The sequence below is a fragment of the Colossoma macropomum genome, unplaced genomic scaffold, assembly GCF_904425465.1.
Source record: "Colossoma macropomum unplaced genomic scaffold, Colossoma_macropomum, whole genome shotgun sequence".
Classification (NCBI taxonomy): domain Eukaryota; kingdom Metazoa; phylum Chordata; class Actinopteri; order Characiformes; family Serrasalmidae; genus Colossoma; species Colossoma macropomum.
The window spans coordinates 4,742,696-4,766,653 of NW_023494800.1; the positions used below are offsets into that span (position 1 = coordinate 4,742,696).

General features: G+C 39.5%; 1 protein-coding gene across 1 annotated transcript in view; it reads left to right on the plus strand.

The window, feature by feature from the left end:
- LOC118820292 (homer protein homolog 1) overlaps positions 1-23,459 on the plus strand; it is a 57,277-nt gene extending 33,818 nt beyond the window's left edge. Inside the window, exons 2-9 of the mRNA XM_036588576.1 lie at positions 1,577-1,733; positions 4,202-4,333; positions 5,767-5,859; positions 12,022-12,158; positions 15,846-16,005; positions 19,490-19,600; positions 20,382-20,462; positions 22,672-23,459. Of these exons, the coding sequence (XP_036444469.1) occupies positions 1,577-1,733; positions 4,202-4,333; positions 5,767-5,859; positions 12,022-12,158; positions 15,846-16,005; positions 19,490-19,600; positions 20,382-20,462; positions 22,672-22,866 (1,066 nt within the window). The 3' untranslated portion in view covers positions 22,867-23,459. The remainder of the gene's footprint in view (positions 1-1,576; positions 1,734-4,201; positions 4,334-5,766; positions 5,860-12,021; positions 12,159-15,845; positions 16,006-19,489; positions 19,601-20,381; positions 20,463-22,671) is intronic.
- Positions 23,460-23,958: the final 499 nt, after the last annotated feature.

The following is a 23,958-nucleotide window of genomic DNA, read 5'->3' on the forward strand; positions in this document are numbered from 1 at the left end:
TATAATCATACCAAAATGCCACCCTTATTGCATGTAACTGTGTCCTCTGATGTTAGCATTAGATTATCTAAGTTAACATGAGATCCAAGGCATCTGCCTTTGTTGAAGGAATAGTTTAATAAGCTGCAAGACTAATGTTCCCACCAAGTAATGGAGGCTTATACCTCACCAATTAGCGTCATCATGCATTAACATATGTGTTAGACTGCATCAAGTTAAATCATGGAAAAAGTTTTCCTCACTTTTTTAAAAATAAAAGAGAGTGATGTAGTATATAAACAGCGTTAAGTTTCAAAACACACTATCCACTTCCCAGTCAGTCCATATGTGGAAACTAAGCTGACTTTGCCAAGATGTATGTCCTAACACTCATCTGAATCATGTATAATGATAAAGAACATTTCAGAACAATATTAAGGTTTTTTTTTCACTTTCTTAGCTGACCGTTAGCTCTAGTGTTCGCTCATACAGCCCCTATTGGTCCTCTTTGTTAGATGTGAAAATGGTTTATGTTTAAAGTCCCTTTTTCCCCTTTATATTGGCCCACATTCATGTTTTCTCATAGTTCTCCAACATGTATATCTACACTAAGGTCCAGTCCTGTTCCTTATTTTTACCTATACTCCTTGTTTTTGACCTTCACCTTGCACCTTGGAACTGAGTTACAAGGGTTAGTGGTTGAAATCTTCCTCTTTGAAATGGGACCCTCAAATAAAAAGACCCTAAAAACAGCATTACTTCATTAACAGCTACTAGCGCTGCTCTGTAGGCGACCCTGCCAGTCTGCAGTGACAGCAGAGGAGGGTAAAGTTCAGCTCCTCACTGCTGGGCTTTAGTTACATTTAGGGAATCTTATGATCTTCAAAGAAGGGGGGGGGGGTGCAATTATTTATTATCCCCCACCTCTAATTCTTCAGTGATATGAAGCTGAGGTCAGATATTCGCCAGCTTCTTGTTTGTAATTTTCTCGTTCCACCTTAAATGGAGCAGCAGTTCAGATGTCTAAGGTGCTAGAATGTAATTGCTGCACCGTTTAAGGTGGAACGGAAAATTGAGCTAACTACTGAAACATTAACATACTACTAGATGTAATTGATTTAGACAGGCCAGCGTTAGGCCTGCTCTCATAGATCGCCTCCGTGTGAGGATACACATACATGAATAAACTCACTTTATCACTAACAGTTTGAATATTATTTTGTCTTTTTGGCCCTCAGCCCAGCACATTACTTACTTACACGTAGAAGTTTGGACTCCTCTGGTGTAGAGGAGCTAGTATTGTTGTTTTGCTGTACTATTTAAATGTAAACTTAATAACATCAATACTTATATAGGTAGTAAAGGTGTAATGATTTCAATTTTAATTTTTGTGTAAAATTGCCTTTTGAGCCACTGTGGTTTTACGGGTTAATTCACAAATTTAGTGTGTAGAAATATTTATTGAATGACATTTTATTACCCGAGAATCTGGTACTTCATGATTCTGTCAAAAAAGCAAAATGAAAGTGTAAAAAGGCCTTAAAGTGTTAATTTCTTAACACTAGATTTTCATTTTTCTCTCTTTCTTTCTCTTTAGAGAGCAGCCTATCTTCAGCACCAGAGCCCATGTCTTCCAGATCGACCCCAACACCAAAAAGAACTGGGTCCCCACCAGCAAGCACGCCGTCACCGTGTCCTACTTTTACGACAGCACCCGCAACGTCTATCGCATCATCAGCCTGGACGGATCCAAGGTCAGGGCAGCGAGCCGTCCCACACTACCACACGCCAAAAATATGGACCCCATGCTAAATAAATCGCCCGTGTTATGCAATAGAAGTTCGGCTGCAAAGTTGAGCTCCCACACTTAAAAAGCAATACACTGAATTTACTTCAATCACAAATATTTACCAGTTATGAATGTTATTATTCTGCCAAATTGGCTAAAAGGGCGATTTTTAATTTTAATTATCCAGTTTTTGTTTATTATTTCTAAACATTTTATACACTGACTAGACATGTTCACTGGATCCCTCGTATCTCAGAGGGCTCATCTTGTACAGTTCACTTCAGCTAATGCAGTAATGAAGCGGCCCTTAGGGCGTCTGGGATTCCCCCGAGGGGAAAGACCAATAGGAGGAAGGCTTGGTAAAAACGCTGTTGAAGCGGACGGTTGATGTTTGTGTATTTTTCCTTTCTGCTCCCTCCCTCTCTCTCTCACACAGACACAAACACATATCAGAGAGTTTCTGTGGGGGTGGTGTGGTGGTTATTTTGGACTCTGGGCCGGGTTAAGAGGAGGAGATATTTTAGAGGGCAGGGTTGCGTAACTGAACACACATACACAAACACATACGCAACATGACTCCCCTCAACTCAGCACCCCACCCACCATGACCTTCTCGTTGCTTCTGTGGGTGAACCAACTCTTTTCCAGGATTTTAAAAACATTTATCTTGGCAGTAAGGGTGTCTTGCTTGTACATATACCATATATCATATATATATGCAAATAAACATCCACACAGTAAAAAGTAGTCAGTATCTTGTGAGCTAGTCTGGAGAATGGTTCCAGATGTTTCCCAGACACCTCCAGCCCTCACATAGATTTGGTTGTGAGTTCAGATCATGCCTTCAACATGGCGGTGGTTTGTGAGGGAAGACTGATTGAGGGAGGGGGGAGAACTCTGGGAACTTGGGCTGGAGTTCTGGGCAGTTTCTGTAGCTAGAAGGTCATACCCCCCCCTCATAGCTGTAGCAGGACTGATGTAAGACTGAGGAACAGGGAGGAGATGGGGTGGCGGTGGGGTTGTGAACACTGCATGGTGAGGACGTGAATTTATAGGGCGCTAGATTGGAAAAAGGAGGGGTTTCAGGCATGTTCCTCCCCCCAAACCTCAGTTATAGCATAACTACATTTAACTTCTGTCAGCAGCACATCTGATTTGACATATTGAAGGATTGATTATCCAAACCAGACACTGGATGGTAAAAATAAATGATACTGGACTTCCTCGAGGAGAGTTTTGGAAATGGTTAACTGAGCACACTGACGCGTGTAATTATTTGTACTAAAGTAATTTGTATTTATTACAATATTAGTGTTTTCTGAGCAAATGAACTTACTGCCCAGATAAATGGCTTTTAAGTATAATTTTCTCAGGCGCTTAAGTTTTTAATGTTTTAGTGTATCTGCTCTTTGCTTTTATTACAGCTTTCATTCTTTTCAGGAGACTCTCTTTCAGTTTCCCAAAGAATCTGCAGACACACCTCCAAAGTTCAGTCTTAGAAGCTGGTTGATCATTTTCTGAAGTAATGAAACACATTCAGTGGTGTTGAGGTCTGGACTCTGGGGTGATCAGTCCATTGTTCAGCTTCTTTGTTTGATGTGTCCGTCTCCTTTTCTCAGTGAGGTTCTTCTTGAACAGCTACACATCCTTTCAGACCCACAGCGCTGAGTCGTCTTCTCACAGTTGAAGGATTGACAGAAACACCTGTGGATGTTTTCAGATCTGAAGCAGCTTGATTTTCTCCTCTCTCTCAGAGATGAAAGCTTTAAGTGCTGTTTATCTGATGGGGGCAGTTTTGGTGGTCTGCCAGGTTCCTGCAGGTGAATTCTCATATCTATTATGCAGAAATATCTCCTGAAAAAATTTTACTTAATGGCCGTTTTGACTTGAATTTAAATAAATGAAGGGTGCTCTGCAACACATACCTGTCTAGTCACAGCACAACGTCCCAAAGATGGCCAGTTACAGCATTAAACTGATCAATGGCAGCAGAATCAATCGTTCCATAGTGACCCTTGCTTCATCGACTGCTTCCTGTCCTCTAATCAGTTGGGATGCAACCACAGCCTCCGTCCTATACGCACACACGCATTCATCATAGAGCTGTTTCCCTTAGCAACCAGCCTGACTTTCACAGGCCCACTTTAAACTGTAAACTGTAGCTGTGTGCCGCTCTCAGCCTTCCTTTGATCATCGCACATGTGATTAATCAGAAAAACGCTGCAGCATCCGCCTTTATTAGAAACACAATCGGCCTTTTGAGAACCAATTTCAATTAACTGGGAGATTTTCTAATATCCTGCTGTGGTTAAGACCATACACGCCACACATGCATGCTAATTCACTCTCAAAGGCAAGAAAGAATTTGAAGCTTACTTGACTGAAATGTACTGTATTAACACTCAAATATGGTCATTTCGCTGTTCTTTTCAGGCCATTATTAACAGTACAATCACCCCAAACATGACTTTCACCAAGACCTCCCAGAAGTTCGGCCAGTGGGCGGACAGCCGGGCGAACACAGTCTACGGCCTCGGCTTCTCCTCCGAGAGTCACCTGAGCAAAGTGAGAAACATAGAATAATCTGCAGTCACTGTGTTTTCTTATAACTGGAGGTGGTGTAGTTCCTTTACTGGGTATTGATTTTGAGCCGATATCAGCAGAAAACACTAGACTGGCTGTCGGAGGGAGAAAAGGAACAAATCCCATCCGATTACAAATCTATTCTGACAATATCGCAGAATTTCTCTGAGAGCCACAAAAAAAAGTGATGTACATCATGTGATGATAATAATGGCACATTTTCCAGTAAGTTCATATACTTTCTTCATATAATCATGAACATGCAATACTTGTAGATCTTAAGTGAAGCGCTTTGATTAAAAATAACTCCTTTCAAGTCAGATCAGTATCAGCCAGTTCTTTTTTAACCATGATACAATTAGATTTTATTATTTGGGTACTTTTAAAAATACACTGAATAATAATCCAATATGAGTATTTACACAGTAGTAGACCAAAAAAATACTCTAAGCTTTTTTTAATTTTTATGTTTGAACAATAGTCTGTAAAAATACATATATTGAATCTTATTATAATGGATTATGGACAATTATAGCTTTCCAAAATCAATCAGAGCATGACCAGGCCTTCATTTGGGGCCATAAGTGCCAAAACTGTATAGAAAATAAACAAATCAATAAAAATGAAAAAAAAGTTTTTGAAGAAAAGATTTTTAGTTTGGAAAAACATTGTCTATATTATATTTGAAGCTAGAAACAGACATTAATATATATCTGAGCTTGTATGTATGAGTTTTACAGTGACTCTTTCAGTAAAGAATTCTGACATAAAGCTGCTGCCGCTGTTTTACATTCCTAACAACTAACCAGAACACTGCTATAGCTATGACTCATACAGTCATTGACGTATCTAGAACTTCCTGAAAGCCTAGAGTGAACGTCTTCTCACAAAATCTGTCCCACCTATTGTAAATCTATATAATATAATAATGTAAAAATATAATTTATTCTAACATCACTTCCAAATTATGTTGGAAGTTAATCTGAAGGCCTTCAGTTCAGCTACTGAAGGCCTGACCAATGAGGAAGCAGCTTGGCTGTACCTTCTAAGATACCGCTGAGAAACTAATCCTGACTGGGTAGTTTTCCGTTGGGCCCTTCAAGATCTTTACACTTTTGTAAAGCAAAATGCAACAAGCATAATTATTATATTAAATAAAAATAAACAAACAATTTCAGACGTGTATTTTCTAATTTATAGAAATCATTAAGCCTTTTTCTAAAGGCCTAGAAGGCCCTAACGGTTCCCAGCTGTCTGCAGTTAAATCGCCACCTTCACTGCATTTTCATGTATTTTATACTCCAATTATCTTGGCACTGTGTGTGTTTATGTGTGTGTACATATTTGAGTGACTTAAAAAACTGTTCCTGTCTCTTTTTTCCTGCCCTCCTCCGTGTGTTCTCTGTATTTGTCAGTTTGCGGAAAAGTTTGCAGAATTTAAGGAAGCTGCGCGGTTAGCGAAAGAGAAATCTCAGGAGAAGATGGAGTTGACCAGCACTCCTTCACAGGTAAAACCACAGACACCAGCCACCTTCAGCAGCTCTCAAAAAGATCTTCACTTCTAACTAAGACTGTCTGCTTTTGATTTGAGCTATGTGTTTACTTTGAATGTGCTCTTTTACTTTTAAAACACTTCTAACAACATCATGCAATCCTTCCAAGCGCAAACAGGCTTTGGCTACTTCTAAGGTAAGGATGGCCTTGGGAAAACGTACCGAACGCCTCTTTAATCCCTACAGTAACCCACCTGAAACATTTATACCAGACCCACTACCTCCATCAGCCCACTCAGAACATCCTCCTCCAGTCCTGCTCAGGGTCTCCTCCACACATGATGACCTGCAACATCCACCCAAACCATTTGTACCGAACTAAACCCTCCTTACCTGCTTAACACCAATGAAAGCCCACTCCCATCCCAACCCGGCATTGTTAAATCAAGCTTACTGGTCATCCAGTGTAAAACTTCCCACTGAAAAACATGTCCTGCATCTCACTTGTTTAACTGCCTTTTCAAAATTTAGACCTAAATCAGAGCACAACTCTTAATTAAGTGCTTTTAGAAGGCTCTTAAAAGTGTAAGAGATCACATTAAAGCAGAAATCCACTGATTTTTTTCAGCTTCTGAGATGTAAACAAAGTCATTCAGAGTGGTTTGATGTGAAATGTTTAATTGTAGAGACACTTGGGGATTTCTTTACAGTGGTGGTGATAGAAACCAGGGGTCACAGTGTGTACCAGTGAGCCCACACGTCTTCTGAGATTTAATCTGAGCTTGTATGTATGAGTTTTACAGTGACTCTTTCAATAAAGAGTTCTGACATAGAGCTGCCGCCGCTGTTTTACGTTCCTAACAACTAACCGAAACACTGCTTACACTGCTATAGCTATGACTCTAAGTCATTGACGTATCTAGAACTTCCTGAAGGCCTAGAGTGAACGTCTTCTCACAAATTCTCAATGATGCTATGATGATGATGGTAAAATTGTGGTCTATTTTGCCTCACATGGCCCTTCATGTAGCTCTCTGCCTTGAAAAGATAAAAAAAATCTGGTTTTTTTGGCCAAAACCTTCTCTCAAAACTATCGTAAAACAATGTCTCAGGCATCTGAAATATATTCATAACCATTTTTTTTCTAATAACTTTCTGTGAGGGAGCTTTTAGAGGTATTACACCCTTTAGACGTCTGGTTCCTATCACCACCACTGTGAACAATTCTGACACTGTAAGCTTCTCGAGAATGGAGCATTTTACACCACACAGCAGAAAATGGTATCTTAAATCTAGTCAATATATCTAATATTTCCCATTTTAGGATAATTGTGCACTTATTATAAGATTATCTTATTTCTACACTTTTTTTACTTGTTTTTGATTATTTTATTAAGTGAAATTATCTCACTATACTGGCAGATAACTTTGCTGATTTCAAACATTTCTTAAAAACGAGCAAAATTATCTGTCAATATAGTGAGATAATCATACTTAAAACAAGTAAAAATTGTCTAGTAATAAGGTAGATAATCTTAAATTAAGCTTACAACAATCTCAACAAGACAAATACGAGATTTATTGACTGTATTTGGGATGATTTTACTTGACAAGATACCATTTTTGCAGTGCAAACCACTCTGAATGACTTTATTTGCACCTTAATCACTTAATAATGCAAAAAAAGGGTCCTTTTTAAATATGTCATATGGTATATTATACTCTTTGCTTTTAATATAACTCTAATAATGTCCCCTAATCCGATTTAAGCACAAACAGGACTTGACTATGGCTGCTAAAAAGGTAAGGATGAGCCCACAATAGGCTTAAAGGAGCAACAAGTGGCATTTGCTTCTAAAACAGTATGATTAAAATAGCTAAAGAGTACTGAATGTAGAATATTGTAGATTGTTTATAAGATTATTCAATATTAGTCAAAATGATATTTTGTTTACTCACAACTCACAAAAGGAAATGGGGACAACGGGAAAATGCAGCTTATTGCTCCTTTAACGAATCCTCTCCTCCCAACCTGCATTAAACATGAGCTTTGACCCAAACCCCATCCAAACAACTGAAAGTGTTTGTAGATGATAGATCCTGACCAGCGCCTCCACACAATCAAATCAACCTCAGATCGCTATTATACTAATCCTGTTATCTCCTCTTATCATTTTAATCCTTTTATCTAACTAGTGCGACTCCAATTTATGCACAGTTACTGAACTCTGCCCAAGAAACCAGATGAAGTCTTTGTAATGCACTTTCTGCTGGGCCCAATTTCAGACATTTCCTGCCAAAACTGCCACCCAAAATCTTCTATTTATGTAGTCTCCGTAGTAAACAAAGCAAATTGTGGCCAACAATGTAAAATCTCTGCTGATTTTCCTCTGAAATTTGTTCCAAACAGAAAAGAAAGGAATTCATCAGCATTTTTCAGCCTAATTTCTATCAGCCACATCTGTAGCACATGGTCAGTCACTACAGACAGTGTTTTAAAGTGGTAAAAGAGCTGAAAACCTACTCACTCAAAAAACACTTATAATAGAAGCCACTGGGCAGATGCAGGTGGTGAGGAAGAACTACACTCTTAAAAATGGTTCTTCAAGGGTAATAAAAACCATAACTCCATACTAGTTTTATACTATATACACCGATCAGGCATAACATTCTGACCACCTCCTTGTTTCTACGCTCATTGTCTATTTGATCAGCTCCACTTACTATATAGGTGCACTTTGTAGTTCTACAGTTACAGACTGTAGTCCATCTGTTTCTCTGATACTTTGTTAGCCCCCTTTTACCCTGTTCTTCAGTGGTCCGGACCCCCATGAACCCTCACAGAGCAGGTACTATTTGGGTGGGGGATCATTCTCAGCACTGCAGTAACACTGACGTGGTGGTGGTGTGTTAGTGTGTGTTGCGCTGGTCTGAGTGGATCAGACACAGCAGTGCTGCTGGAGTTTTTAAACACCTCAGTGTCACTGCTGGACTGAGAATAGTCCACCAACCAAAAATATCCAGCCAACAGCGTCCTGTGGGCAGCGTCCTGTGACCACTGATGAAGGACTAGAGGATGACCAAAATTACGATGTCAAGCTTGTAGCAATAAAAGAACCTTTCCATCAATCTTAAGTTTTCACCATGCAAAGAACCACACACTTAAAAATGATTGTTCTTCAAGGGTTCTTTAGTAAAGAAAATGGTTCTAAAAAGAACCATGAACACTCAACGAACCCTTTGCATGATGAAAGGCTTCTTGGCGTCATGAAACGGTTCTTCAGATTGATGGAGAATGTGCTATAGATGGTTCTATGTAGAATATTTTTGAAAAGGGTTCTATGTATCACCCAAAATGGTTCTTCTTCTGTTATAAGCTTGGCATCATAACAATAGAAGAACGCTTTTGAGTGCTATATGGAACAATTTTCAAAAAGGTTCTATATAGAACCATCTTCGGCACATTCTCAAGAACTTTTTCATAATGCAGAAAACCCTTTAATCATGCAATGGGTTCTTTGAGTGTTCATGGTTCTGACTGATGATCGCCTTCCATCAGTTCACCATCACCTCTCATCTCCTTTGCACTCAAACAAAAAGGCAACAGCTTATAAAACTAAAACTGCAGCGTCCAAAATAAGGAATTTGTAGTGTTTTACAAGCTTCAAATGTCTTTAATCTAAACCTAGAGTGTGAAAGTGAAAGTAAACCTTGGCGCTAACATAAAACATATAACACCACTGAAAAAAGACAAATTGTACATTAAACAGTGAAAAGTGAATAAACTGCCATAATATGTTCATAATTACTGTTGAATGCAAACGTTGCAAATTTTGTTGATTTCCTAAGTGACAGGGCACAATCTTAAATATTTATAAAAAACTTTTTGCTAAAATTAGTACACAATCATGTGTTTAACATATTGAGAAAAAATTAAATACAAAAAAATATACATTTTCTGTTTTTCTGTTATTTTATACCAATATATTAAATTCAGGAAAATAAGCAGTAATTGTGCATTAAAACGTGCAGAAGTGTGTTCTCTGTAAAGGATGCGTTCACATATTTTCACTTAGAAAATCAATAAAAACGTCATATGACAAGACGCGCCCAAACATTTGAATCCGACTGTACATGCCTAAAAAGTTTTAAAAATGTAATGAGTGAGTTCCTCAAGCTTTATGTCAGTGTGTTATCAGAGCTCTTATGTACCCGTGCTTATTCTTAACAATACAGGGTGATACAAAAAGATTCATCCGATTTCAAAGCGACATACTTTTACAACCGTGAGGCGCCTAGGAACCAATCACAATCCAATTGAAAGAGGGGGTCATAGGGTTTCTGACTGTGGCTCCCTTCAGCCTGAGAGGAGATGAGACCCCTGAGCAGAAAGCGTTCTGCGTTCTCCACTTCAATAAGAGTGAATCCGTCATAACTGTGCAGCTTGATTTTCATCTGCAGTGAACCTCCAACAGCTCAGAGCGTTCGTCGTTGGTTCCACAACACTGGATGATCTCCGAAATCGCACTGAAAGAGCCGTGAGTGCAGCAACACCCGACATGCTCAATCCAGTATGGGATGAATCTGACTATGGTGTTGATGTTGTCCGCACAGCTGGAGGAGGTTCATACTGAGATCTTGTACAATTACATGATAAACTTTATGCTCCTTTAAACCATTTACAGTTACAGCATTGTTCTGTAATGATTTACAAGAGAAATAAATCATTTTGAAACCAGATGAATCTTTTTGAATCACCCTGTATTACTGCGATATTCAAATATTATTTGTTTAAAAATTGTTACATTCAAATAGCAAAAGTAGTTGCAATGTCAGTTGGCAGTGATAAAACATTGCTGTTTGCATTGGCATTGAAAACTGAGGATACTGTCTCCGAGTGCCCTCTTGAGAGTGCTGTTCGACCGCTTTGCTCGCTTTCCTTTCTCTCCTTGTGCGCCGATTCTCAGCTTTCTCTTCTGACTGACCGCAGATTCTGCTCGGTCAGCCAAAGCAGCGCAGATAAGTGCCAGCTGCAGCCAATGGTGCGGGACACACCAAACTCTGGCCACTGACGCTTCCCGACAGTGATGTGTCTTATACAACAGATGTGGCTGATAGAGATCAGATTGAAAAAATGCTGGAGTGTGGATTTTATTCCATTTTAAAGGGGAACCCCACCATTTTTTAAAATTTCTGCATAACTCAATCATTAAGATCTAAACAAAGTTATTCAGATTGGGTTTGATGTGAAATGCTCCGTTGTAGAGAAACTTAGTGGGTGAGGTTTGTTGACAGTGGTGGTGATAGGAACCAGACGTCCACCTCTAAAAGCTCCCTCACAGAAAGTTAGATGATTACATGAATTACATGAAATGGTTATGCTGCCTGATGCCCGAGACATTGTTTTATGGTAGTTTTGAGAGAAGATATTGACTTAAAATGTATTTTTTAAAACCCATTCATGGCAGAGAGATACATGAAGAGTGTTATAAGACCAAATAGCCCCCCAAAAAAATTGTTGATGTATCACTATTTTCCCATCATCAACATTACATATAAAGCTCAGAAGACTCGTGTTGGTTCACTGGTGGGTTTGGATAGTAAATCAAATGGCTGTATTTGTGCTGTGGTCATGGCGACCCCTGGTTCCCATCACCACCACTATAAAGACATCTGAGTCAGTAAGTTTCTCTGCACTGAACCATTTCACACCAAACAGCTCTGAATGACTTTGTTTACATCTCACTAATTGAATTATGAGTTCAAAATAACATTGTCCACTCCCACTCTAGCGTCCAGGAGACTGAAAGGTGCTGTTAATACATTACGTATCACTGTTACACATACATATGTACCTTCATACAAATTAAAAAAGAAAAAAGCACCCCTCATTAATCGTCATGCATTTTAAGGGCCACCGGATCATTTGTGTTATTAATGCTGAATCATTGCCAGACTGTTTCTGTGGCTGAGCCCTTTGTTCCTCTATTTTCTGATGAATCTGATGAGTGTGGTCAGAACCTCACATAACCCCATGATGCTGTTGATAGCAATTCAATCATATCGTTAATCCCAGTCACTTCAAATCATCAAATGTGCGAGTGAAATGGATTGGGCAGTTTTGCGATGGGCCTCTGTGCAATAAAACTGATTACCTCATTCTTTCTGTTCTGACAGGAATCGGCCACGGGTGACCTTCAGTCACCTCTGACCCCAAAGAGTATCAACGGAACGGATGACGAACGAGTCACAGCCGACGCCTCTCAGAACTCAGAACCGCGAGCGGAACCCAACGCAGTGCCCTTCCCTCACAGGTGACCATCACTGGTGCACTATCAATGTGCAATATATATATATATTTGTACAGTCATATGCAACAAAAGTGCATATTTTAATGCGGAATTACTGCTAATTTGCTGAATTTAACATATTGGGATAAAGTGTGGTCTGTGCAAAAATTCCAGCACATTTTATATTTTATGTTTTACTTTTTTTCAACATGTTAAACTCAAATAAATAGAAACTGTGCTCTAAAATTTGCATAAAAATTCCACATTTCAGTGTATTCCTTATGGAGGATGTGTCAACTTATTTCCACTTAGAAAATCAACAGAACATGTCATCTGACCGGTGACACTTTTTGCATATGACTGTCTGAATAAATAAATAAGAAATTAAAACCTTTGCAAATGACACCATGTGTTGCATAAAGAGAAGAAAATCCATCCTTTACTCACCTTAAGTGGGACCAGGAGTTCGGGGGGCGAACTGTATAAGGATCACAGCCCATTTTATCGACTTTGTCGAGGTGACGTTTTTTCTCTTGCAAAGTAAGGTGAGTAATTTTAGCCATCTTGCACCTCTAGTTATGTTCATGCAGAGCAGCGAAGCCATAAATTCAGTCCGAAATATGGCAGCCACAACAGAAAAATCACGAGACTGAAACCCCAGGATAAAAACGTATAGAGACAAATCAAAAAAATGAGTTGTATTAATTTTTAAAAAATAGAAATCTTCTCTGGATTGTACTTGGACTGAAAAATGTCTTTCCCTCTATGCAGATGACGTCTTACTCCAGTGTAGTAACATTAATCACACTCGCCAAATGACATATGAAAATATTGCTCATTATTAAGTATAGTAAATGTAATGGTGAATGTGATTTGTAGTGTAGGGCAGTATATGTGATGATTCTGCTCTCAGAATGTGATTATTATTATACTGATTCAGAAAAGTGTGTCGTCTCTGCCTCTTTTGTAGCAGCTGCTTGAGAAGCCAGCAGTGCCGTAGCCTCGTAACCTCGCTGATTTAAAATGAAATTGGCACAGTGCAACACAGGCCACTGTGTGTCAATTCATGCCATCATATATTATTTACCTCCTCCCAGCATCCCCTGGACAACACTAAAGCATTAAACTAAAACACTGTGTTAGACAGGCATTAAATATGGATGAAACGTGCTTAGATTCTTTTGCATGAAAGGCACTTAGTACAAGTCAGACGTTTCTGCCATTCATTTTAGTGTGAAGGGTGAAGTTTCACTGAGGAATGTTTACACAAATAGATGCCATTTAAATTAGCGATGCAGGGTGATATCAGAGTTAGTAGATAAAATGATTAAAAAATACACACCGATCAGGCAGAACATCATGACCACCTCCTTGTTTCTACGCTCATTGTCCATTTTATCAGCTCCACTTACTATATAGGTGCACTTTGTAGTTCTACAGTTACAGACTGTAGTCCATCTGTTTCTCTGATACTTTGTTAGCCCCCTTTTACCCTGTTCTTCAGTGGTCTGGACCCCCATGGACCCTCACAGAGCAGGTACTGTTTTGGTGGTGGATCATTCAATCCACCGCACTCATCTGTTTGTCATTTTTTTTTCCATCTCTCGTTTCTCCCATAGAGTCCCATTCATTTTCACCTCCATACAAACTTTATTACTTTGTCACTCAGCCACCAAACTACATGTACTCACTAAGGGTAGGACCTCAAGGTCTACTGCACAGCCATCATGACCTGCACTCCTCTATGTGTCATTTTTTCATCCCTCCTTCCTCACATAGAGTCCCATTCATTTTCAACAACACGTAGTTACCACTTGGCAACTCCCTACGAACAACTAAATAAACACCCCATACACCATGGCAACTGCCTAGCAGCAATTTAGCAACCACATGGGATACTATAGCAACTGCCTAGCAACACCATAGTAACCTCCTGGGATTCCATAGTAACTACCTAGCAACAACCTAGAAGGAAGGGGGAACCATTTAAGCTGCGCAACCGTTCTGCGTTTCCTTCAGGAAATGCAGGTTTCGAGTTATTATTATTATTATTATTATTATTATTAATAGCATTATTACTAGTAGTAGTGAAAGCTGTTGTAATATGAGTATTATAAGAGTATACAAATATTACAACTCTTATTTTATGCATTACATTTTTGTGCTGTAGACAGTCCTTCAGTTGACTTTCTGTCAGACCACAGTGGCTTTTATTTTGTCTTTAATAATTCAAAAATTCTATGGCAGCAACATATGATTGAATTTCCTGCTCTGTCAGTTTCATTTGAGCTGGTTTTATTGGAAGCTTTACAGAAGCATTTATTCCACAGCCTCGCGCACACAGAGCTGTGCGTCATCACTGTGATTGATGTGTAACTTGTTCTTTCAGACCCTGAACACCTCCATCTCATATGAGCTCAGCATGTTACTGTCAGAGTGCTTTTAACATACCATACGCTTTCGCACAGGGATGCAGGAGGTGGGGGTGCAGAGGGGGCTGCAGCACTCCCAGATTATAGGACCACAAGGTCTAAAAATAATAATAATAATAATAAAACTTTCTGAACTTTATCATGCTGAGCACAATAAAGACCCATGTGTGCTCAAGAGAAATTACTCTTTGTTTGACTCTACGCACAAGTCTGAGTGCAGAACAAGGAATTATATCATTTCATATTTGCCAATAAGATGACTAGCTAGCACGATTAGACACGTTTAAGTGGCTATAACGGCTCCAGTTGTCTTTCAAGCAGGTGGAAAATGAACTAGAACTGTAAGTTCCATTAATTACTGTTTGGCTTGGTTCTTCTTCTCTTGGTACATTGGAAAATAACTTGTATGTTTCTATGAAAAACTTTTCTTTACTTTAAAAATTAACCCTAACAGTCCAAACATCCTACCGGCGATACTTTTAGCGTTTTCATTCTTGCCTTCTTTAACTGATAAAAATGTGCCCCCACAGTAGCTGGTGAGTATGCATGACCATGTTAGTGACAGTAAAATGGACAAGCATGTGGAATTGGAGCTTTCGGTGAGCAACCGTGTTTTCTATTACTGTATAAAAGAAGCCTCATGCTGCCTTTCGTGGTGGAAGCGCTGCGATAGTTTCTGAGCGAGTATGTGCACGCATTCACATTGCAAGCCACATCACTACGGAAACACTTATTATTGATAATAAGTGAATTATTATTGATTGGTTTAGTCAGAGTAACAGTAAAAGGACGCTGGAGTGTAAAATATATTCGTATTCGTGTTTTCTTTCTCAAAAAGGTGTACCTATGAATTTTCAGTTTTGTTTCATCACATTTTTTAAAATAAATGCAACAACAACACTGAGAAATCCTGCTATTAACAAAACAGTAAGTGGGAATAGGGCTTTTTGCACGGACTCTAAAGGCTTAAACACTGAATTATTTATTGATATAGAACAAAAATGTTATCATTTGGTGAGGGGTCAGGTTTGGAACTTTGTGGCCAAAATCAGGCTGACTTTGGCTCACAGGCCACACTTTGGGCAGCCTTGTTCTATGGCATCTCTTAAAAAGACTTTGTTGACTTCCTTTTCGATTTTTAAGAGTGCGCGATCGCAGATGGTAAGAAAATTCCCAATCAGCGTTTCGACACCTTACTCATTTCACAGTAGCAGTTTTGTACTGAGGAGGTTTTGCCGGTCAGTCTCACAGTCTCTGTGTTTTGTTCTTCCTCAAACAGCTCGACTACCATCAGTAAGCACTGGGAGGCTGAACTGGCCGCCTTGAAGGGCAACAACGCCAAGCTAACCGCAGCACTGCTGGAGTCTACGGCCAACGTCAAACAGTGGAAGCAGCAGCTGGCCGCTTATCAAGAGGAGGCAGAGAGACTACACAAACGGGTGAGACAGAGTCAAAGTTCATCACTGTTACACCTGCCGTTAATGTGAGTGTGCAGATTATTGGGGCATGTTTTCATCCAGGTGTGATCAAGAACTGTTGTGGGTTTTTTTAATTAGTTAAGCGCTCAGTTAATCTTATTCTCCAGGGTATATTTTGGTTTGTCCATCTGAATTTCCATGCCCAAATCAGAAGGCAAATTATTCAGTAACTGCATGAAATAAATGTCATTTTTTATTTATTTATTTATTTATTTTTTTGTAAAAGCTCCCTTCAAATTAACAGTAAATGTTTTATGATCATACACACATTGCTATATGCTTACAATTTACTGCTGAAAGCCAAAACTCTCAGACGCTCTTTGTATTATTTTATAAAAATAATTTTTACAGAGCAGATCACTGAAGAGGCGTTTATGTTTATAGTTTAAAGCCCAGATTTGTGGAAAAATGGGTCGACTTTCGGTAGACAAAAAAAATAGTGAGTTCAGCTTCTTTTATTATAAGGGTTTAAAATTACATCACCCATCTATGTGACTGGAGAGAAGACAGTTACAGCTCTCATACGACCCCCATCTTTAGAATGTAGCTTATGAAATATGAAAGTTATGAAGAATATGACGAAGTGCGTTTTGGAACCACTGGTGGTCCCAGGGAGTTGAAGAGGTTAATGTTTGATTTCATTTTAAAAGCAGTGTCCCCTAACTGGACAGAAAAGTCATTTATAAACTCAACTGAAATCAACTAAATCAAGTGCCATTGGTTAGATGGGGCACTAGAGCTTGACCTCAGGACGAGGGCAAATTTTTGGCATTGTATTTTCCCTTAACAGCATATTTTTCCAGTTCTGTTTTTTTAACAGTTAAAAAAGTGTTTGAATGCATGGCTCATTATAATCATGATGCAGAGCAAAAATGACCTTTCATAGGTTTCCATGGAGTATAGAATAAAAGCTTTTAGAAACACTAATCTCCCACTAGTTAGGGCCAGGAATCATTACAGACCCAAACCCAACGATATTACCACAATACTTTAGCCATGATACAATTTATTGTGATGTTTAAAGTATTTAGGTATTAATATATTTTACACAACAGTTAGTTCCGGCCACGCAAGCTGATTGGTTGAGAAGCGTTCTAACTGTGCTGTTATTTCGCCATAACATCAGTGGTTTTTCACAAACCCTGTATCACTCCGCTGAGACGCCGTTGCTAAGCAACGACTCTGACAGCTGTAGGAGATGCTCGAGCCATTTGAACGTTTTTACTTCTTACTTTGCCACAAACAGAAAACTGACACTTTTAAGATCACATTTGACCGACAGCCGATTTGGTCAGACTCTGAAGATGAGACCACAGTAAATTCCCAAACTGGCATCACCACTGAGCAGCTTTTCAGTCGGCAGCTGTGACAGAAGAACAGCTGAACAACCTGGAATCAGTCAGAAATGAACCCAACACATTCACCAAACGTGTAGTCTGATCTTCAGAGTCTGACCAAATCAGACTGAGCCATAAAACTGCCACAATATCAAGTTCAGCTCAGTTTTGTCAGTTTTTCCCAGATCAGTATTAATGTTGTTTTGTTCCAGCCAGTCTGTAAAGCATCTTACAGCCCATTTAGTTTGGCGAATGGTGTTGGGTTCATTTCTGGCTGATTCCAGGTTGTTTAGGTTCTTCTGTCACAGCTGCCGACTGAAAAGCTGCTCAGTGGTGATGACAGTTTGGGAATTTAGTGTGAGGAGCTGGAGAACGAACTGCAGACTAAACAGCGAGTGGGCGGAGCTCGTTACTCTGACGTAGCAACAAGCTGCTTGTTAAACACCAACACAAGACAGTAAAGTTGACATATCACTATTAAAGATGTAGGGATAAAACCTGTTTTGATATTAATATTCTAAACAGGTTTCATCTTTACATTGGCAGGTGAATGTAACTGTAGACGTCTCGCCCATCGACCCCTACTAGGATGTAACAGTGGAGTTTCTGGTTCCTGTGTGTGGAATTAAATGCTCTTAACCAGCCTCTATTGTTAATACCAAAATATCATGGTATTGTTCTGTATTGATTTTTTTTCTCCCACCCCTGCTGCTTATGTAGCAACACAATAGCTTATAAAAGGATCTGATAAGCAGAGAACATGCAGTCTTAAAGGGCTCATATCACAGAAAACCGTATTGCCCTCACTTTTCTTTCAATAATATTTTTAGTAATATTAACTTTTTAAAGCTTTGTTAAAGTTTCAAAATGTACCATTTCACTCCATACGGTCCACATATGGAAACTAAGCTGCGAGAACAGCTTATTTTAAATTCATTGTTCCTGTGATGTCACAAAAACCAACTCATTTACATGTATCCACCTATTCGGTCTAAAGCAGTTTAGCTCCGCCCACTTAGTGAAGTTCTGAGGAGATTATCAGCTCTAAGGGCTTTTTAATTGAGGCACAGGGCAGCCAATCAGAACAGAGCTCATTAATTTTTCCATCAGTCTTAAAGGCACAGCAACAAAAACAGCCTGTTTAATTCTAGGGGATAAAGAGAGGATGAAAAGTGGTCATGAAAAAATGGGTTATGACTGTTTTTGGTACATAAACCCACACAAATGTTAAGGATAAGGGTCCTTTAAAATTGGCCAGGGACTATTTTCCTGCTCTGCCCTTGTTTGAATGTTGTGGGTAGTGATGCGTTTCTGAACGTCATCACTTTCCACTTTCCTCCGCCTGAGAGGAACACAGGTAACTGAAGCTAGTATGGCCAGGATACTAGCTGTCGGGTCAACAGATAAATAACAATCATTACATGTTAAAATGCTCACACAGTAATCTGGGGATATGATGGTTTTGCGCTCAAAGGGAAATTCCACCGATTTTTCAAAATTCCTGTACAATTCATTGTTTGAGATATACATCAGGTCAATCAGATTGTTTTTATGTAACTTTCATGATAGTAAAATAATGATCAATCTGAAAAAGTAAGCTTTCTTTGGGGACTATTTTGCCTTATACACCCTCATGTATCCCCCCACCATGAATGGATTAAAATAAATTGATCAAAATACGTTTTGGCCCAAAACGTCATCACAAAAACTATGATAAACCAGTGTCTCAGACAGGCAGTGTATTCATAACCATTTCGTGTAATACTTTTCTGGGAGGGCTTTTAAAGGCATTAAACTCCTCAGACATCTGGTTACTATCACCACCACTGTGAACAGTTCTGACTCTAGAACAGAGTGTTTCATGCTGAACCACCCTGAATGATTTTGTTGACATGTCAACCATTTAATTATGCAGAAATTTTGAAATATTGGTGGAGTTCCCCTTTAAGACCATTTTGAATGCAAAACTGGTTATAGAGTGTTTTTGGAAGCCTATGTAAGACTCAATCAACCAAAACTGCAACGTGGGGAAAAGGTTCTGAGGAAGAATGCTAGACTACTACTTTAATCCTGCCTCGGGTGGTGGTTGTTGTGCTTGTGTGTTGCAGGTGACAGAGTTAGAGTGCGTGAGTGGGCAGACAACAGGCATCAAAACCCAGAAAACGGAACTGAACCAGACGATAGAGGAGCTGGAGGCAGCGCTCAAGGCCAAGGAGGAGGTGCAGTGGCTTCTGTTCTTTCTTTGAAACTCAGCCAGAAAGTGCATTTTGAAGGGGTGTCCAAATGTATCCAGACAGCATTTCTGATGAGCGAATTCAGCTACTTTAATATGTATGATCTCCATTGACCAGTAGAATGGGGAGCTTGGGGCATTCAAACATGAGCCTAAGGTCAACATGCCCAGTGCCAATCATGGGCTAGAAGGGTATAAAGCCCCCAGCATTGGGCTGTGGAGCAGTAGAACTGGGTTCTTTGGAGTGATGAAACTCCATCCAGCTCCTTTGGGATGAGTTGGAATGATCCATGATCATCCAACATCAGTACCTGACCTCACTAATGCTCAATCAAATCCTCACAGCAATGTTCAGCATCTAGTGTGAAGGCTTCCCAGAACAGTAGAGGCTGTTACTGCAGCAAAGAGGGACAAACTCACTATTAATACCCTTAATTTCAGAAGAAGCACTGGAGGAGCACGTGTCCACAAACTTTTGGACATATATAATATATATGGCTTCGGAAGCTTGATGGCTTTATCTAACTAGTGCAGTATACGCTAATTTCAGAGCGTAGGCCTGTCCATGGTTACAGTTTACCAAGTTACCAGGGTAACAACCCCCAAAACCTCCAAAACACATGATCATAACTGAAATTTTACACACTGGGTGCTGTGATGTCCTGCATTAATAGCACATTTTTTGTACCTAACATAGATAACATCTATTTCTAAACACATACAGTAAGAGTATATAGCACCTAAACTGTATGCTCTCATTTTTACAGGAGCTGGAGCAACTAAAAGCGGAGGTCGAAAATGCCCACCAGCTGCAGTCACAGAAAGATGCAGTCACGCAGAAGCTGCAGGTAAACAAACATATTATGCATACTTGAGATGTAAGGGACTTTCCCTACCTGCATTCATCTGTGGTTCTGAGAGGAAAACAAGCACCTAGTTAATGTAAAACAATACAAACTGAACGTCAGACAGTTTATACAAATACTGGCGTAGGATTAATTTTCCATTATTGTAAAATTTCAATTAAGAAAGCATGTCTTAGCTTCGCCAACCAAAGAGCACCTAGTTTTTCACCGAAGCCTCAGTGAAAATGCTACATATTAATGGTGCATCTCAAACATCATCTGGTGTTTCATGGTAGTCATACTCACTTGATCCTGTCTACAGTCTACAGTTATTCCCTTTCAACCTGATACCACCAGACTTACAGCTTAGTCTCAAAATAGCAAACAAAAAACAATTTCAGCCAATACTTTATTTCAAAACTATTGTAAAACAACATGCAACATGTTTGAAACCATTTAATTTAATAACTATCTGTGAGGGAGTTTTTATAGTCATTAAACCTTTCAGACGTTTGGTTCCCATCACGACAATTCTGACTCTACAAGCTACAATAACTAACACTAGTCTGAAACATCAGCAGAATAGCTTTACTAGAATGTATTATACCAATATTATAACTGTCTATTAAACAGTTATAATATTGACATTTTCATTTAAGGAAGCATGCCAGTTTTTTCCAGCCTTCAGTGAAATAACGGCTGGTTTTTCACTGAATGAAAGGCTGAATGAAAAGCAGGGCTGAACAATTTGGGGAAAATCTTATTTTGGTTTTTCTGACCAATATTGTGATTTAAAATATGATTATTTTTTCTATAAATTAAAGCCTAGGCCTGTTTTTTGGGCCAAGACCAGCACATCCACTTTTTCTGGCTCGAGGCTTGAAGGCTGAAAATAGTGTGCCAGAATGCCAGCTGTGCTCGTGCTGTCATGTACGCAGCTCATGGGTGTTTGGTTGCTTTTGACTGGTCTGACTCGTCTAGCAGTTCACATGCTCTGTGTTATTGGGCTGCATTTCCCCACATAACACAGCCGATAATGTTGGCTATAATTACAGTTGGAACTGTGATTTGAAAAATGAAGTCATTCATTTTTATGGAGTTTCTTTACAGCCAAACTGATGGCTGATTTTTTTTGGCTGCTGTTGATTATTATTATCATTATTCTTAAACCCGAAGCTCTCACTGTGTGGTGTAAATGAACACATGAAACGTGCTAGCATATTTTCAGTACTTTCTGTCAGCCAAAGTCACAATATAAAACACATTATTGGCTATTTAAACATTTTAAATCCATACATGAACAAAATATGTTTCCTATTTTCATGAGTCCAATAAAGTGCTTAATTCAAAGTAAGGGGCGACTGGCTCTTCAGCACTGTGAGTGTGATTACACTACAACAGGTGTAGCAGAAGCAATCGAATACAGCACAAGTGCACTTACCTGTCGAATGTTATTTGCCTCATAAAACTGCAACGCAGATAGGCCAAAATCAAAGTGAGAAATAGGGTGATTGCTGATCGAGTGTTGGGAGCAAATATCAGCCAATTCCGATCGTGCAACCCTACTATTATTATTATTATTAATAATATGCTTATTATTATTGTTCATTTCCTTCCATTTGCAAGTGAATTCCTCTGATGTTTCAAAACCTCTGCATAATTAAATGCGTGAAATACAAGGATTGATATGAAGTAATTAATTGTAGGAAACTTACAGATGTCTTTACAGTGGTGGTGATGGGAACCAGGGGTCACAATGTCTACAACACAAATATAGCCATTTTATTCACTATCCAAAACCACCAGTGAACCTACACGAGTCCTCTGGGTTTCACGTGGAATGTTGATGATGGTAAAATAGTGGAAAATCAGAAAAATATGTTTTCTTTGGGGACTATTTTGCTTTACAGCACCCTCCGCCATGAATGGGTTTAAATAAAATAGGTTTTACACCAAAACCTTATTTCAGAATTATCATTAAAAAGTGCATTCATAACCATTTTATGTAACAACTTCCTGTGAGGGAGCTGAGACCACTCTGAATGTCTATTTTACATCAACAACAATTGAACTATGCAGACATTTTGAAAATTTGGTGGAATTCCCCTTTTACATTTTTCCTATATTTTAAAGTGGCACTGGTTTGAGTAATAATAAAAATATTGATTGTACCACGTTTAAACACAATTGTAACTGCATGCGTCTTTCAAAGGAAACGGAGACGCGGAACGCAGAGCTGGAAGCCCAGCTGGCTGAGCTGGAGCAGCGTCTGGAGAGCAATCAGGTGGAGCAGGAGTCCTTCCGGAAGAGTCTGCGCTCGCTGCTTGAGCTGCTGGACGGAAAGATCTTTGAGCTGACTGAGCTTCGAGACAGCCTGGCCAAACTGATCGAGGGTGGGGGCAGCTAGAGCCTACAGCACTGCAGCACCCTCCGGTGGAGAAACACTAACCTTGAATAAACACACACACACACACACACACACACACACACACACGCCAGCACAGTGTACAGGGGCACGAAACACACGTTGATTTACACATGCATGCAAACGGACGGACGGTCACTCCTGCAGTGCAGAGACAGCTGCTTTTGGCCGTGGGTTAAAAGTGTACACACACTCTTTAACACGAACACATGTTCACAGGTGCACTTTCACAAACAGGTGCCTGCACATATACAGAGGGGTTTACAGACAAAGACAACTACGCTACATAATATTGGCCTAACTGCCTTTTTTCATCTCTTTACAGTTGTACCCACATACAGTGCTGTGCAGAAGTTAGAGACCACCTGTCGTTTAATTTACAGTTAAACGTTTTCATTTTTCAGGAGATACTTCCAAGATTAGATGTAAGATAATCCACTTGCATAAAAGGGAGAAAGTTAAGACAAGTGAAAAACAAAGGAGTTTCCAAAACAAGAGTTTTAAAAAAAATGATTAAAAGCTACAGAGAAAATGGGGCTCCTAACAACCACCTGGAAGACCTAGTAGACACCAAAACTGCCCCCATCAGATAAACAGCACTTAAAGCTTTCATCTCTGAGAGAGAGGAGAAAATCAAGCTGCTTCAGATCTGAAAACATCCACAGGTGTTTCTGTCCATCCTTCCACTGTGAGAAGACGACTCAGCGCTGTGGGTCTGAAAGGATGTGTAGCTGTTCAAGAAGAACCTCACTGAGAAAAGGAGACGGACACATCAAACAAAGAAGCTGAACAATGGACTGACCACCCCAGAGTCCAGACCTCAACACCACTGAATGTGTTTGATTACTTCAGAAAATGATCAACCAGCTTCTAAGACTGAACTTTGGAGGTGTGTCTGCAGATTCTTTGAGAAACTGAAAGAGAGTCTCCTGAAAAGAATGGAAGCTGTAATAAAAGCAAAGAGCAGATACACTAAAACACCCCGTTACTAACAGTCGATGTTATATTTTGTTGTTGAGGCTTGTGTGTAATTTTCTGTTAAAGAAGCTGAACGATGGACTGACCACCCCAGAG